Below are 16,610 nucleotides of genomic sequence, written 5' to 3'. Positions count from 1 at the left end.
ACTATAAAATATTAAGTTATAAGTTGACCAAACATTTGGGAGATGAATCCTGGCCAGCAGGTTCGCACATGGAGAAAAAGAGAAGGAACATAGAATGTAGAAACTATTAAAAAGGCAGATAAGATGAAAAAGGATGGAATACCTAAGAATTGGGATGCGTTACAAGCAGAATGTAATTGGCATGATACAACAAAACAAAGGGCCGAAAAAGAAAAGGCGTGATTGGGTCATAGATTAAGCAACAATTGGTTAAAAAAAAAAGGGCCACAAAACAAAATAACCCCAGGGACCCCTTGTCTGTGGCATGGCAACAATGTTTATGGAAGAAGGGGGGGGGGGGGGTCAAGGGGGGGGGGGGGGGGGGGGGGGGGGGGGAATGGGGAACAAATAGCAACGCGGAGACTGAATAGGAAGATGAAGAAATTATGTAGAAGAGGAAGGAAGAGCATTAATGAATCCAGCAGTGAGAGTTAAACAAAGCAGAGGCAGAGTATCATCGAGACAGGATACTACTGTCAGCCCTTTCCTCTGCCAAAGCACCAAATTCTGCACATTGGTCTACACAGAACCAAAGATTATAGTAAATAGAACGGTCTTGCCAAAACATGGGTGATGTAAAGTTAACACAGAGGGACGTCTCTTAGAGATGTTGATTTGGGAAACGAGAGGGTGGCGCCATTGACTCCTTGATGGGCCTCTGGCTAACCCCTTTCGGAAAAGTTTTGTGTAATTGATGTTTTTCTGTCCGTTTTTTTATATTATATACACTAGCTTACGCTGCTGGTAAGGAGAGAAAACAATGGAGAATCACCTCACAATTTCAAAACCTAATTGTGATGACCATTTTACTGTGAAAATTCCATGTTAATTCAATACATAGAAACATAGAAATTAGGTGCAGGAGTAGGCCATTCGGCCCTTCGAGCCTGCACCGCATTCAATATGATCACAGCTGATCATCCAACTCAGTATCCCGTACCTGCCTTCTCTCCATACCCCCTGATCCCCTTAGCCACAAGAGCCACATCCAACTCCCTCTTAAATATAGCCAATGAACTGGCCTCAACTACCCTCTGTGGCTGAGAGTTCCAGAGATTCACCACTCTCTGTGTGAAAAAAGTTCTTCTCATCACATGTGGAATGGTGGGCAAGCTTATGAGCGTATTTCGGTGGGAAAAAAAAAGTTTTAAGAGTTTAAATAATTTCCTTGAAGTGTGTATAATTGTGTTATTTTTGTGTGAGAATTTTATTGTTTTAAAGTGTGTGAATATCTGTGAGATTTAGTATATTGAATGAGGTGTGGCAACTTGTGAGTAAATGTCACAGAAAAAAAGTTTTACGACGTGGTGTCTCTTTAAGAAATTGACGTGTGGAGCCACAGTTATTTTATTTCCCTTTGTTCGTTGGATATGCATATCTATTTACATGGAAACTAACTGTTTGTCCTTTGTTCTCTTTTGGCTCTTAAACGGAGAAGAGATTGCAAAAATGTAGTTTATTTTGTCTTATCAATGTTTTAAGTTGTTATTTCTTCTTCCCTAATTTTAATCTTTTGAGACGTGTTCAAAGAGAGACCTGGATGCTTTTGGCATCCTGATTAAAGTGTTAGATGAGATTGGAAATGCCGATATCACAGAGAAAAAGAAAATGTTGATTTGGGAATATTGTGATAGGTATGCATTTATGCTCGCAATTTGAGGTTATGAATTTGGAGAGATAGATTGGAACAATTGGGAATGATTTTTAAATCATTCCCAATCATCCCAAGGCTGCTGGCCCTGACGGCATCCCCGGGCGCGTGCTCAGGGCCTGTGCTGCGCAGCTGACAGACGTCTGGACTGACATCTTCAACCTGTCACTTGCCCAAGCAGTTGTCCCCACTTGCCTTAAAGCCACCTCCATCGTGCCAGTGCCAAAACACTCCACTGCGGCAAGCCTCAACGACTTCCGCCCAGTTGCACTTACCCCCATCATCACCAAGTGCTTCAAGAGGCTGGTCCTGGCACACCTCAAAAGCTGCCTACCCCCCACACTGGATCCCTATCAGTTTGCCTACCGCAAGAACAGGAGTACGGAGGATGCCATCTCAACGGCACTTCACTCTGCCCTCTCCCACCTCGACAACAGAGACACTTACGTAAGAATGCTGTTCATCGATTACAGCTCAGCATTCAACACCATTATACCATCAAAACTGATCACCAAACTCGGTAACCTGGGCATCGACCCCTCCCTCTGCAACTGGATACTGGACTTTCTAACCAACAGACCCCAGTCTGTGAGGTTTAGACAAGCACACCTCTTCAACCCTCACCCTGACACACCGGCGTTCCTCAGGGCTGTGTGCTGAGCCCCCTCCTCTACTTTCTTCACCTATGACTGCACACCTGTACATGGTACTAACACCATCATCAAGTATGCAGATGATACAACGGTGATTGGCCTCATCAGCAACAACGATGAGCTGGCCTACAGGGAGGAGGTGCACTTAGCAGCATGGTGCGCTGACAACAACCTGGCCCTTAACTCCAAAGAAGACCAAGGAGCTCATTGTAGACTTCAGGAAGTCCAGAGGCGGCACGCACACCCCCATCCACATTAACGGGACGGAGGTTTGTGTTTCTAGCTTCAGGTTCCTGGGAGTCAACATCTCCGATGACCTCTCTTGGGACCCATAATACCTCTACTCTGATCAAGAAGGCTCATCAGCGTCTCTTCTTCCTGAGGAGACTGAAGAAGGTCCATCTGTCTCCTCAGATCCTGGTGAACTTCTACCGCTGCACCATCGAGAGCATCCTTACCAACTGCATCACAGTATGGTATGGCAACTGCTCTGTCTCCAACCAGAAGGCATTGCAGAGGGTGGTGAAAATTGCCCAACGCATCACCGGTTCCACGCTCCCCTCCATTGAGTCTGTCCAAAGCAAGCGCTGTCTGCGGAGGGCGCTCAGCATCGCCAAGGACTGCTCTCACCCCCAACCATGGACTGGGTTTAAAGATATTGGCAAAGTTATGGATTACTGATTTTGAGTTTGAGTTCTTTTGGGAAAGCTGTTTTGATATGATGATAGTGTTTGTCTTTTAAAATGCGAATGAGCAGCCAGGTTTCCGGTCTCAATTGTTTTGATGTGATCATAGTGTTGTCTTTTAGAATGCAAATGAACAGCCAGGTTCCCGTCTCCAGACAAACAAATGTGTTGAAGCATGTGCTGTGTAAAGGACAAATGAAGGTGCATGCAGTAATGTATTTGTTGATCACATCAGACTGTAACTTACAAAAGGGGGTTTGAGAGAACTCACAATGAGGGGTAAAAAGTGAGAGATAAATTAGATTGGGGAGGAGAAACGTATTTGGACAATTGAAGAGATAATATTTAGGTGAGGATCCCTCTTCAGCTAGAGTAGGATCAAAGAACAAGTTCACTGGGAAGGTGATGAAGGAGGCTTCTAAAGACCGATTTCACATTTCCAAACCACCCGCAGAGTTTTAGAGGAGGGAATAAATAGGACACTAAAGAGTTTAAGCAGTCTTGACCGAGACTGGGCAGGAATGGGTTATGGTATTCCCAGTCATTCTGAAGATTCAGAATTACCCCAGCTAGAGATAGGATTAATGACTTTTTGAATTCATAACAGGACATGCTATGCACCTACCAGAAGATGGCCGTCCTTGAAATGAGGATGACCCCAGGCTACATACCCCCTGGAGTGTGACTAGAGTGTGAAAGTTACACCCACAGGCCCTCAACGATTAACTAATTATGTATGCACAGCAATTAATTCATGCCTTGCCAGGTCTGCATTCCCAGGTACGAGAAGCACAGAAGCCACTACCAGTTGAGCACAGGAACGAGTCCATAAAGACCACATACTGAGATACTGGGACCAGAAGAAATTGAGACTGTGTTGAAAGGTACTGTACCAAGTGCCCACCAACATCAACCCGCCGTGAAGATTGAAGATCACCCCCGTTGATACATCTGATTGACTGTAAACAGTTCAGAGAACCAAGAAAGGACAATGGGGCTATTGACCCTCTTTTTATTCTGGGGTTGGCCCAGATGGACTGGACTTGGGGAAATAATTTGTTACTATGAGCTTTTGAATTTGCCCTTCGTGATAATATAAGTGAATGCTGGGTGTGTACGCTCATCCCAAGTAATGATGGAGAAGCAACTGTTTTCGAAATAGGGCAGCAGTTAATGTGTGCCTTCAGAATGGCAAACTTGAGGGCTAACCCATATTTAAAGGATGGTACACCCCTCCCTTTAAACAAGATTGGAAATTAAACATGACTAGCGCAGCAGATATACCCCGACTGCAGATAGTAAGAGATCCGCACAGGCCAGTTAATACGACCTGTTTTTGCCACAACCAAGCCACTGGTGTATTTTTGGGAAACAGTACGTGTATGACAACCAAGTCAGCCACCATTGCCGGCCCACCCCGACCGGTTAATGGCACATATTTTGTATGTGGATCCTGGGCCTATCCATGGTTACCAGGAGTGCCGCCGGCAGACGGGGCAACTTGGGAATGACTAAAAAGACTGGTGGATAATTATCTTATTCTGTTTGTCACCTAATTAAGTCTTTCTAAGTTTAATTCTGTGCAAGACATCGTTTTAGTGTTTGTCAAGTTTCTGTGCAAGACCTCATTTTATTGTTAGTCAACTTTCTGTAATCAAGACCTAATTTTATAGTCAAGTTTGAGTAATCTTGTCATCTGAGAAAATAAAAACCGTCCCAATGTCACACTTGGCAGATCAGTTTTGATTAGTCTCCTTGTGCAGACCACTTTTTAATAAGTTGACCATTACGTCGAACACCACCACCATGTGGCCTTTCCATTTTGTTCCTAGAGTTATAAAAGGGTGCATAATGGTCAGCCCAAACCTGGCGGTCTGAAGGGCCTGTTTTCTGACTCAATGACAAATTCAACCTATCCTCAGTCACTTCTAAGGTTTCAAGACCCAGAAGTTCCTGACTTGACATTGCCAGAAGTGCAGCAATATGGTAAAGACATGGGCTCCATCTGAAACCCTGTGACTGGTGCGTATGGTTGGGCTAATTAGGAGCCCTATCAGTGACACAGCTACCCCGAATACAAAATGTAGTACAAAACCATAGATGTGGATGGGGTAAAGATTCAATGATCCCAGGGATGTGTAAGAAGAAACCACAGCTGCTGGTTTACACCATAGACACAAAATGTTGGAGAAATTCAACTGGTCAGGGAGCCCTGCTGGGGCAGCTTACAGCCCAATGGTATGAATATTGATTTCTCTAACTTCAAGTAATGCTTGCTTTCCCTCTCTTTCTGTCTCCCCCCCCCCCCCCCCCCCCCTAGTTCTCAGACTAGTTTTCAGACTAGTTTTACGTCCTCCTGATTGAATGTTACTGTTTGTGGATGTGTTTAGGTATGGCAATATTCTACTGGATTGTTTGTAAGAATATAATTTCACTGTGTGTTTGCACTTTGCACACGTGACAATAAAAGCACCATTGAACCAAGGTGTCAGTAGACTATTCAGAGTTTTCCACTTTCATACTGTGCTCGCCCATCACTATCTGAAACTTAGAAACTAGACAAGCAGTGGGTGAATACAAATAATGAATGTTCAGCATTTGACATTCATGCACTAATTCTGAGGTCTAAAAAATCAAGAATACTATTTTAAACAAATAATTTTAATGTTGTCATTCAGGATGATCTAAAAAAAACATTAGTTGCAACAGTGAATCTTTCAAATTAACGGCATTGTATATTTAGAGAAAATTTGTATCAGTAATCTTAAACCACTACTCTATAAAATGGAGAATACTAAGCTCATTTAACATATATGCAATTTCCTGCATTGCTACAATGCATTTTAATTTGATTACTAAGGCATAGCTAACGCGATGCTAGAAGTTATAATGGGTATTAACAGACCAGTGCAAATATAAGAATATCTTGCCTTTTATCATCTAAGTAGTAGAAAGAAAATGACAAAAGAAAATGGGCAATCCCTCCCCAAAACACCACAGAAAAGTTTAGTGAAGTTACTGGCATAAAGCTGCAAAATAATGTCTCAAGACATTCCATGTATATAATGTGGAGACCATTCAATGCTCATTGTTGAGGAAGAACCGGTGACACATCTTTATATCTGAATATTTTTCAGAACTATGGAATGATCAATAAATTCAGCAATGGACAGATACGAGATGGACATTACATAGGCAGAGAATAAAAAATGAATACGTGGCTTGCAGCAATACCTTTGTGAAGATAGTCAAAGAGATATCAGTCTACCAAGAACCCATTCTGGGAGGCTTTAATAAAATGGCAATAAAATGCACTAGATAATTTAAGAGAAGCCAATTCCTAAATTTCATGTCTGACAGCAAATACGAGAAGAGCATTGATGCAGTTTCTGTGGCTTGATTCTTCAGATGCATAAACTATAGAAAAGTAGACCAAGTGCTCAGCACAACGTTACTGCTGCAAGAACATAAAACCAATACTTTAATGAAAATCATTCTTGACAAGTTACTTCTAATGCCAACAGAAAATAGAGGGAAGGGCCAGGCATGGGAAGAAGGGTGGAGAAGGGCAATGGCAGAGGGCACAAGTGCAAATGTGCTGGCGTCATTTAATGGCAGGATAAAAAAGGTTTGTGGTTAGGATTTTCTAGGTGCCAGAGTTAGTCGCTCAAGGAATGGGTCCTCCCTGGTACAAAAAGGAAAATATGCAGACCACAGTGCAATTTCTTTTAGCCAGTAACATCAGGAGGCATCCAGGGCAGAACTGTCTATTCCCTAGACAGAGAATGATGTGTGCTAAAAGACGGAAAATAATGCAAATATTTTTAATCCCGATGTTTTAAAAATGAAGCCCATTCAATAAGTTTGCTACTCAAAAGATTTTTCAAACTTTAGAATAAAATTTCCCTTAAAAAATGCCTCCTTAATTGCCACAGGCAAATTTCAATGACTCACACGTTTTGTGCACCTCCATATTAGAGTTGTCAAGAATATCCTATAAATACTACTTTTATATGCAAAGATACCTGCATGTGTCTATTACCCTGTCCTTTAACAAAATACTTAATACACTTTAATAAACAAACCCTGAAACTTGTTATATATACACATTACACAATATATACAGAAGTAGAAAAGAGTAAAAAGCATTAAATTATTAACCTGCAAATATTCCAAAAAAAGCTCTTGCAAAAATATTTTTCTAGGTGTGGGGGAAAACAAACTACAACGGAAACAAACCAAACTATCCCCAAATATAATTGTTTGAAATTCATCCTTAAATGTGGCATTTTTTTTTCACTGAGAAAATTGATGTTCAGTAGATATTATGTAAAAACTAATATCACTGACTTGCATATGTCTGTTATATACATCTTTTTTTTTTATCGATGTCCTCCATATTTGGAAGACCAGTCAATTCGCCCGTGAATTGGATGTGGATGTGGCATCATTCCACTGATGGTTTTGCTTGAAGAATTATATGGCTGACATCCCAACTGTGATCGGCTAGATTTCCAAGCTGCATAATCTGTAAAAAGAATGGGCTATTATTACTTTGGTGTTAACCTTCTTACGAAAGAAAGATGTCCCGTGTAACAGTCGTCTCCTTTTAAGCAAATCAATTGTCACATTAAGTGCCCATAATTCTCACAAAGTAAATTTATGCATATACAAAAAATTGTAACTTATTGGTAGGGTCAGAGTTAGCTCAAACAACACGACATTTGTTGGAAATTAATGTTTCATTGCTACGTTATTAAGGGAATTAAGCAATGGAGTCATGTCCCTCGTTAAGATTTTGGACATGAAACAACACTTTCTCTATTGCAAGTTAGGTTATTAAGGGCATAAATGATAGCAGAATAGGCCAATCGGCCCATCTAGTGCCATTCAATCATGGCTGATCTATCCCTCGCTCCTAACCCCATTCTCCTGCCTTATCCTCATAACCCCCGACACCCGCACAAATTAAGAATCCACCTATCTCTACCTTAAATAATATCCATCGACTTAGCCTCCACAGCCTTTTGTGGTAAAAAAACTACTCCCTGCCAGTCAAAGTACAAACTGCAATGCCCCTGGGTTGGTAAAGCATTTGAAAGAGGGGAAAGCACAAGAAAACATCCCAACAGAGGCTTCCACTCTCTTGCAAAGCTTGAATAATTCTACTTCAACACCAAGACTGTTATATAATCACAAACTCCATTTGACTTATTTTCCAATAACCTTCATTAGGCCATTTGTAGGTTAATCGCCTTTGGTAAAAAAAAAAAATTGTAAAGTGTCCCTAGTGCGTAGGATACTGGTATTCGCTGGTCAGCATGGACTCGTTGTGCCAAAGCTGTAGCTCTAATGTCTACAAAGTGTCTAAAGCAATATGAACAGTCATATGAACTACTGGAAAGTACTCACACCTACAGTGCCCTCCATAATGTTTGGGACAAAGACCCATCATTTATTTAATTGCCTCTGTACTCCACAATTTGAGATTTGTAATAGAAAATTAAAAAAATCACATGTGGTTAAAGTGCACATTGTCAGATTGCCATTTTTATACATTTTGGTTTCACCATGTAGAAATTACAGCTATGTTCATATCTAGTCCCCCCATTTCACGGCACCATAATGTTGGGGACACATGGCTTCATAGGTGTTTGTAATTGCTCAATTGTGTTTAATTGCCTCCTTAATGCAGGTATAAGAGAGCTCTCAGCACCTCGTCTTTCCTCCAGTCTTTCCATCACATTTGGAAACTTTTATTGCTGTTTATCAACATGAGGACCAAAGTTGTGCCAATGAAAGTCAAGGAAGCCATTATGAGACTGAGAAATAAGTATAAAACTGTTAGAGACATCAGCCAACCCTTAGGCTTACCAAAATCAACTGTTTGGAACATCATTAAGAAGAAAGAGAGCACTGGTGAGCTTACTAATCGAAAAGGGACTGGCAGACCAAGGAAAACCTCCACAGCTGATGACAGAAGAATTCTCTCTATAATAAAGAAAAAAACCCAAACACCAGTCCGACAGATCAGAAACACTTTTCAGGTGTGGACTTGTCAATGGTCACTGTCCACAGAAGACTTCATGAACAAAAATAGAGGTTACACTGCAAGATGCAAACCACTGATTAGCCGCAAAAATAGGATGGCCAGGTTAGTTTATCAAGAAGTTCTTAAAAGAGCAACCACAGTTCTGAAAAAAGGTCTTGTGGACAGATGAGGCGAAGATTAACGTATATCAGAGTGATGGCAAGACCAAAGTATGGCGGAGAGAAGGAATTGCCCAAGATCCAAAGCATGCTACCGCATCTGTGAAACACAGTGGTGGGGATGTTATGGCCTGGGCATGTATGGCTGCTGAAGGTACTGGCTCACTTATCTTCACTGTTGATACAACTGCTGATGGTAGTAGCATAATGAATTCTGAAGTATATAGACACATCCTATCTGCTCAAGTTCAAACAAATGCTTCAAAACTCATTGGCCGGCAGTTCATTCCACAGCAAGACAATGATCCCAAACATACTGCTAAAGCAACAAAGGAGCTTTTCAAAGCTAAAAAATGGTCAATTCTTGAGTGGCCAAGTAAATCACCTGATCTGTAACCAATTGAGCATGCCTTTTATATGCTAAAGAGAAAACTGAAGGGGACTAGCCCCCAAAACAAGCATAAGCTAAAGACGGCTGCAATACAGATCTGGCAGAGCATCACCAGAGAAGACACCCAGCAACTGGTGATGTCCAAGAATCGCAGACTTCAAGCAATCATTACATGCAAAGGATATGCAACAAAATACTAAACATGACTTTCATTTACATGACATTGCTGTGTCCCAAACATTATGGTTCCCTGAAATGGGGGGGACTATGTATGAACACTGCTGTGATTTCAACACAATGAAACCAAAATGTATAAAAACGGTCTTTATTAAAATCTGACAATGTGCACTTTAACCACATGTGATTTCTTTCTGTGGAGAGGACAGAGGCAAATAAATAAATGATGGGTCTTTGTCGCAAACATTATGGAGGGCACCGTATGATATCACTTAAAAGAAATGAGGGAAAGGAAAGAGGATCACAAATATATCACGATTAACCAAAAGATGACATGGTCCAACTTAGCATGTCTTTGATATTTACTGGAATCTGTTTCCACAACTGGTGCAAGCTGCACTCTTTGGCCAGCGGATCCAACTTCTTTCTTACGAAATGTCGATGAGTATCCTCCAGGGGCATCAGTGCCAGTGGCATAAACTGAAACAGAAAATAAGCTTGACGCTACTCATCAAAAATATAAAAGTTAAATTTCCGTACAAAATTACAGATTCCATGACCTTTTCAGACAACTCAGCAAGAAACAAAAATTGCTCTCATTTTAAAAGCTACGCAATCTGGTTATAGCAGTAAAACTCTATTTCCAACAAGAACAATCCATTTTCTTGCATGGACTAACTGCTGGGGTAACTAGCGGGTCAATCCATATTCTTCCCAACCTTCCCCCCATATCTGCAAATTTTCAGGCAAGTTCCCTTTTTGTGGGCTTTGCCTCTTCGCTGACAAAAACTGAAGCCAAGCTAGAAATTTACAAAGTCCCAGCATGACCTTTATTTTATGTCCTTTCCCTTCAGTTAAAAATATGTAATCCATGCTTCGTTTTTTTTTTTTAAAAGCACATTTTATCATCTCGCCTTGCACTCTCAGCAGGGATAGCTTCAGATGAAGATTTATGTACATGCACACCAAGGTCATATCTTTTTTGTGATGTAGTGTTTTTCTATCTTAGTCGTAATGTTATGAATACGACTAAAACCAGGTACATGGATAGGACAGGTTTAGAGGTATATATCACACTTATTTGCACTGAACTATTATGTTTGTCCATTTCACCATGCTAAAGCCAGCAACTTCCCTCACTGTACATTACTTTGCCAAGTTGCCAAGTGAGACCACACCTGGAGTATTGCGTACAGTTTTGGTCTACTAATCCGAAGCAAGACATTCTTGCCATAGAGGGAGTACAGAGGTTCACCAGACTGGGATGGTAGGACTTTCATATGAAGAAAGACTGGATAGACTCGACTTGTACTCGCTAGAATTTAGAAGATTGAGGGGGGATCTTATAGAAACTTACAAAATTCTTCAGGGGTTGGACAGGCTAGATACAGGAAGATTATTCCCGATGTTGGGGAAGTCCAGAACAAGAGTTCACAGTTTAAGGATAAGGGGGAAGTCTTTTAGGACCGAGATGAGAAAATCATTTTTTACACACAGAGAGTGGTGAATCTGTGGAATTCTCTACCACAGAAGGTAGTTGAGGCCAGTTCATTGGCTATATTTAAGAGGGAGTTAGATGTGGCCCGTGTGGCTAAAGGGATCAGGGGGTATGGAGAGAAGGCAGGTACAGGATACTGAGTTGGATGATCAGCCATGATCATATTGAATGGCGGTGCAGGCTCGAAGGGCCGAATGGCCTACTCCTGCACCTATTTTCTATGTTTATAAGAATACATTCATGTGTAGTTATCTTTGCAAGGATAAAAAGAAGAACAAATCCTAAATGGACTCCAATAAGACCAAGTCTTAAACATGTTCATCCACTGCTGTCACCCTTCAGTTTATAAATGCCCAATTGGCTCAGTGACAAACATGTTTCATTTTAATTCCACGGACTCCCATGTTATTAACAAGTCCCTTGCACATTTAGGATACAAATGTCAAGCTTAGTCCTACCTCTCATGAAGTCTCTGGAAACTCTTAAGGCCATTTCCCACTGCCCAAACACTGAGCATATATTCATTTCCAAGAGTGACTGTAGAATGATTTTCACACAAAGGGTGGTGGATGCATGGGATGAGCTGCTAGGGGAGGTAGTTAAGGGACAGGGACTATCACAACGTTTTAAGAAAAAAATTAAATGGATACATGGATAGGACAGGTTTAGAGGGATATGGGCCATATACAGGAAGGTGGGTCTAGTGTAGATGGGACATGTTGGTCGGTGTGGGCAAGTTGGGCCATCGAGCCCGTTTCCATGCTGCATGACTAGGACTTGCATCATAGTAGGACACCGCTGAATTTGGCTCTCATTTTCTTAGGGTCATACCCAATCCGAAAAAACAGAAAGTACAAGACACAGATGATTTGGTATATTCACTATAATCATTTAGACACTTTGTTACATGAATTACTAACACCCGAGGCCCTTGTGATGTTCGTAATTTCTCGGAACAGAATAAGGCCATTCAGCCTATCATCTACTCCGCTATTCAATCGTGGCTGATCCATTCTCCTGCCTTCTTCCCATAACCCCTGACAGACCCCCTTACTCATCAAGAATCTGTCAAACTGCACCTTAAAAATACCCGTTGACTTGGGCTCCACAGCCGCCTGCGACAATTAATTCCACAGATTCACCACCCTGTGACTAAAGAAATTCCTTCTTATCACCTTTGCAAAGGTACGTCCTTTTAGCCTGAGGCTATGGCCACTGGTCCTAGACTCTCCCACTTGTGGAAACATCCTCTCACCATTCACTCTATCCAGGCCTTTCACTATTTGGTAAGTTTCAATTAGATCCATCATCCTTTTAAACTCCAGCGAGTACAGCCCCTGTCTTTCAAATGCTTATCATACGTTAACCTAATCATTCCTGGGATCGTTCTCGTAAACCTCCTCTGGACTCCAAGGAATGCCAGCACATTCTTCCACAGATTGACAGTTTATACATTCAAGGTTTCCATAGGTAGTATTGTTATATGGATAATAAAACATGGGAGAAAATCTCATTTCAATTCATGCTCCTGATTAGTAATGCAGGTCCCACTTAGGAAACCTGAACGGAAACCTCTGGAGACTTTGCGCCCCACCCAAGGTTTCCGTGCGGGTCCATGAGGTTGCAGGTAGTGGAAGCAGATAGGGAGACTGACAAAAACCTCCGGGAACCGCACGGAAACCTTGGGTGAGGTGCAAAGTCTCCAGAGGTTTCTGTTCAGGTTTCCTAAGTGGGACAGGGGCATAAAAGGGTGTCCAAAGGTTACCAGGAGTAGGCAGGAGAATAAGGTTGAGAGGGAATAATAAATCAGCCATAATCAAATGGCAGAGCAGATTTGATGGGCCGAGTGGCCTAGTTCTGATCCTATCTCCTGTAGTCTTGCAAAGATTAAAGAGCCTCAGCTGAAGTAAAATCAGGAAACAGAAGTAAAGATACCTACGAAACATGAAGACAGTAAGACATGTGTCACCTCACCTGCATTGGTGCAATTGAGGGGGAGTGCTCCTCCAATGATTCCTAAAGGTTTACTAGAAAGGTTAGAGTTGGCCCAGAGATTGTGAACATTGAAATCTTTTCCTAGATTGGCTAATGGGGTTTTCTTGGCATTAATTCCTGCAAAATGAAAAAGAGTAATAGTCATCTGCTTTCAATTACCTGTCAGTTTCAACATTTGTTTTAATGACCCTGAAAATAAAAGTAACTTGTTCTCTGTTAATGAACTATATATATAGTGGATCTGCAATAATTACAGCCCTCAATGCATACACAGTGCATCTGTCACATAACAGATTATAGTCAATAACCATTTCATCTACTCTCTCCACATCCCTGAAACCAAAAAACTATTAACCTCTCTATATGGTACATTAAAAAAGCTGTTCATGCTGTGTGCATTGGATGATGCTTAACATTATAGTGAATTATCTTTCCAATTAATTCCAACCCCCAGTAACAAGTCTAGATTTTTATCTAATTCATGTGTATCAAACATGACAACCTAGTCTTTTCTTAACATTAGTAACTAAGGCTTGTGACATGGAACAGCTTAATAGGAGATTAAAATAAAAAAAATGACAAGATAATATCAAGCTTGGGGCTTAAGGTCAAAGAATACAGGACACATATTTAAGGGCAGTTACAATTTGATTCGGGTAGTTATATTAAAATTAATCAGAGCAACTGGAGATAGCCTGTGAAAGACAAATATACTTTCTCTGTTAGCTCATAAGACTTAAAGTAACAGCTGCTCATTAAATCTAAGCAAATTAGTTCAATTTCAAAGAGACATTATATACTTCCTCTAGTTAATTAATCATTTCACACTAATGTAAAAAATGTTATAGATTTCATTTATTACGAACCTGGCAGATACCTTGATTGTTTCAGGTAGTGATATTTGGCTGAAGAAGCTCTGGACGAAGTATCTGTAGTCATATTATCTGTTGGCATATTTTTACTGCTCGAATTACTATTTGAAGAAGTCAAGTCTAAAAGACTTTCCATTCTGCAAAGAATAAGGTTCATCAAATAATTCATAACTTTAAAGAAAAAATGCACTAAACGGCACATAATGGCAGTCTGCTTACTTAAACTGTGATTCTTGGCTTTGTCTTTTTTTATCATTTAAATTTGCATTTTTAGTTGAAGAACCAAATGCCAAATCTCCAGAATCATTCCAGTTGTTAAAGTCTTTCAAAATAGTATGGCTCCATCGTCGAGCACTGCCTTTTGGCTTGGTGCTATTACAAATATTATCGTCCATCTTGATTGCTTTCTATGATTACAAACACAAAATATAACATTAACACGTTAAGATGCATTAAAAGAGCATTGAAACAAAATTAAAAGCACAACTGCAATATTTGGAGTGTTTCATTGGTATTCGTTTAAGTAAATACTACCAAAATATGTAACAGATGGCACAGCCGTATGTTGCCGTCTTAGTGCCAGAGACCCGGGTTCGATCCTGACTACAGGTGTTGTCTGTACAGAGTTTGCACGTTCTCCCAATGACATGCGTGGGTTTTCTCCAGGTGCTCCGGTTTCCACCCACACTCCAAAGACATACAGGTTTGTAGACTAATTGGCTTGGTGAAATTGTAAATTGTGTTAGTGCGCAGGGATCGCTGAACTTGGTGGGCCCAAGAGGCTGTTTCCGTGCTGTACCTCCAAACTAAACAGCTTGTATAACGGCTGAAGGTTTTGGACTTGGGCACCATCCAGGAGACAAGAGTACAACAACCTGGGCCAAAGCTAGATTGCAGTTCTGATTGAATATTGCATTGATGAAGATGCACACAAAATGAAGCCATTATGCCTGGGATTATTGCCAAACATTTGATTATTTAACTATAAAAATCACATGGTCCAAACAGATATCAATATTAACTGGACTGTTGCAACAACTGTAGATCCAACTTCATCTATATTCAAAATGTCTAAATCAGATTTATTAAATCTGAATATGATTACTACCAAGTGTAGCCTGCCATGCATCAATTGAATGTTGAATTTGCTACGGAATGGTGCGATAAGTGATGTGCAGATCAAGGGTGGAGAACATTAAAAACCCCACACACACAGGGATCACATGATCTCCTGACACCACGCCTGCTTAATGTCTGTGACCAGAAGCATTTAGGAATATTCAACGCAAATTTTACAATTTCATAATTTTAATTTAAGTTTAAAAGCACATGAATTCTGGTAATTTAAAGAAAATATGTTGGAAAAAATAAAAACCATACAAAAACATTGAAAATGAAGGTCAGGAACACCACTCACATGAAGAGTCACACTATGTTTTTCCAGATAGTGCAAAGAGCAACCACGAAGTGTAAACACAAAATGTTGGAATAAATCAGCGGTTCAGGCAGCATCTCTGGAGAACATAGAAAGGTGACATTTCAGGTTGAAACCCTTCAGACTCTGAAGGAGGATCCCTACCCGAAACATCACCCATCCATGTTCCCCAGATATGGTGCCTGACCCACTAAGTTACTCCAGCATTGTGTCCTTTTTTTGTAAACCAGCATCTGCAGTTCCTCGTTTCTACAGATGAGAAGTGTATCCAACCCCTGCAACTTGGCAAATGACCCTGGACTTAACAGCAGAGCATGATGTCAGAATATTGTTCAAATGTTGAAAGGAAGTTATAAACTGGACATAGCAACACCCAGCGTACTAGTTCTGCAACACAAGCAGCAATCAGAGCTATATGAAAAGTTAAATCATTTCCAGAAAATTGTGCCCCAAACAAAAAGGTAAACATTATTGATTCTATTCATTTGTAATTACATTTGGTTAATTTTAGTTTAATTACGTGAAATTAGAACTTTAAATTACAATTTAAGCTAGAAAATGGGCTCAAAAGTTCACCAAGCCAATTCCTTGTTAACTATCCATGACATATCATGAACGTTTATTTTATAAAGTACCATCATCACAGTACATCTATACATATTATTAAGTCTCATCTTGTTTCTCTCTTTGTGTGTGTGTGTGTGTGTGTGTGTGTGTGTGTGTGTGTGTGTGTGTGTGTGTGTGTGTGTGTGTGTGTGTATATCTACGCCAAAACGGTAGCGCTAAAAGTTTTGCACAACGTTACTCAGCTTTTTCCCGTCGTCCTTGTCAAGTTCCCTTCAGATTTGATGTTATATTTCACGTTATTGATATTTAAAGGTTTAAAAAAGCCAACTTTTAAAAGTTTTCTGTTAAATCCTTGCTGCCCCAGCATGCAGCAAGCATCCATACAAAGTTGCAACCCAGGAACACTGCGCTTCCACCAAGTTTTCACCTGAATGTA

General features: G+C 40.6%; 1 protein-coding gene across 3 annotated transcripts in view; it reads right to left on the bottom strand.

Moving 5' to 3' along the window:
- Positions 1–5,674: 5,674 nt before the first annotated feature.
- The window catches only part of LOC129697525 (serine/threonine-protein kinase ICK-like), a 44,897-nt gene continuing 33,961 nt past the window's right edge, over positions 5,675–16,610 (bottom strand). For all 3 annotated transcript variants that reach the window (XM_055636176.1, XM_055636175.1, XM_055636173.1), the window contains 5 exons: positions 14,392–14,579; positions 14,167–14,309; positions 13,280–13,417; positions 10,174–10,287; positions 5,675–7,557 (listed from right to left, as the gene is read on the bottom strand). In XM_055636176.1, the coding sequence (XP_055492151.1) occupies positions 7,412–7,557; positions 10,174–10,287; positions 13,280–13,417; positions 14,167–14,309; positions 14,392–14,579 (729 nt within the window). In that variant the 3' untranslated portion in view covers positions 5,675–7,411. The remainder of the gene's footprint in view (positions 7,558–10,173; positions 10,288–13,279; positions 13,418–14,166; positions 14,310–14,391; positions 14,580–16,610) is intronic.

This window comes from Leucoraja erinacea, chromosome 5, assembly GCF_028641065.1.
Source record: "Leucoraja erinacea ecotype New England chromosome 5, Leri_hhj_1, whole genome shotgun sequence".
Lineage (NCBI taxonomy): Eukaryota > Metazoa > Chordata > Chondrichthyes > Rajiformes > Rajidae > Leucoraja > Leucoraja erinaceus.
The sequence above is the reverse complement of the archived record's forward strand: the minus strand, read 5'-3'. Positions and strand labels throughout refer to the sequence as shown.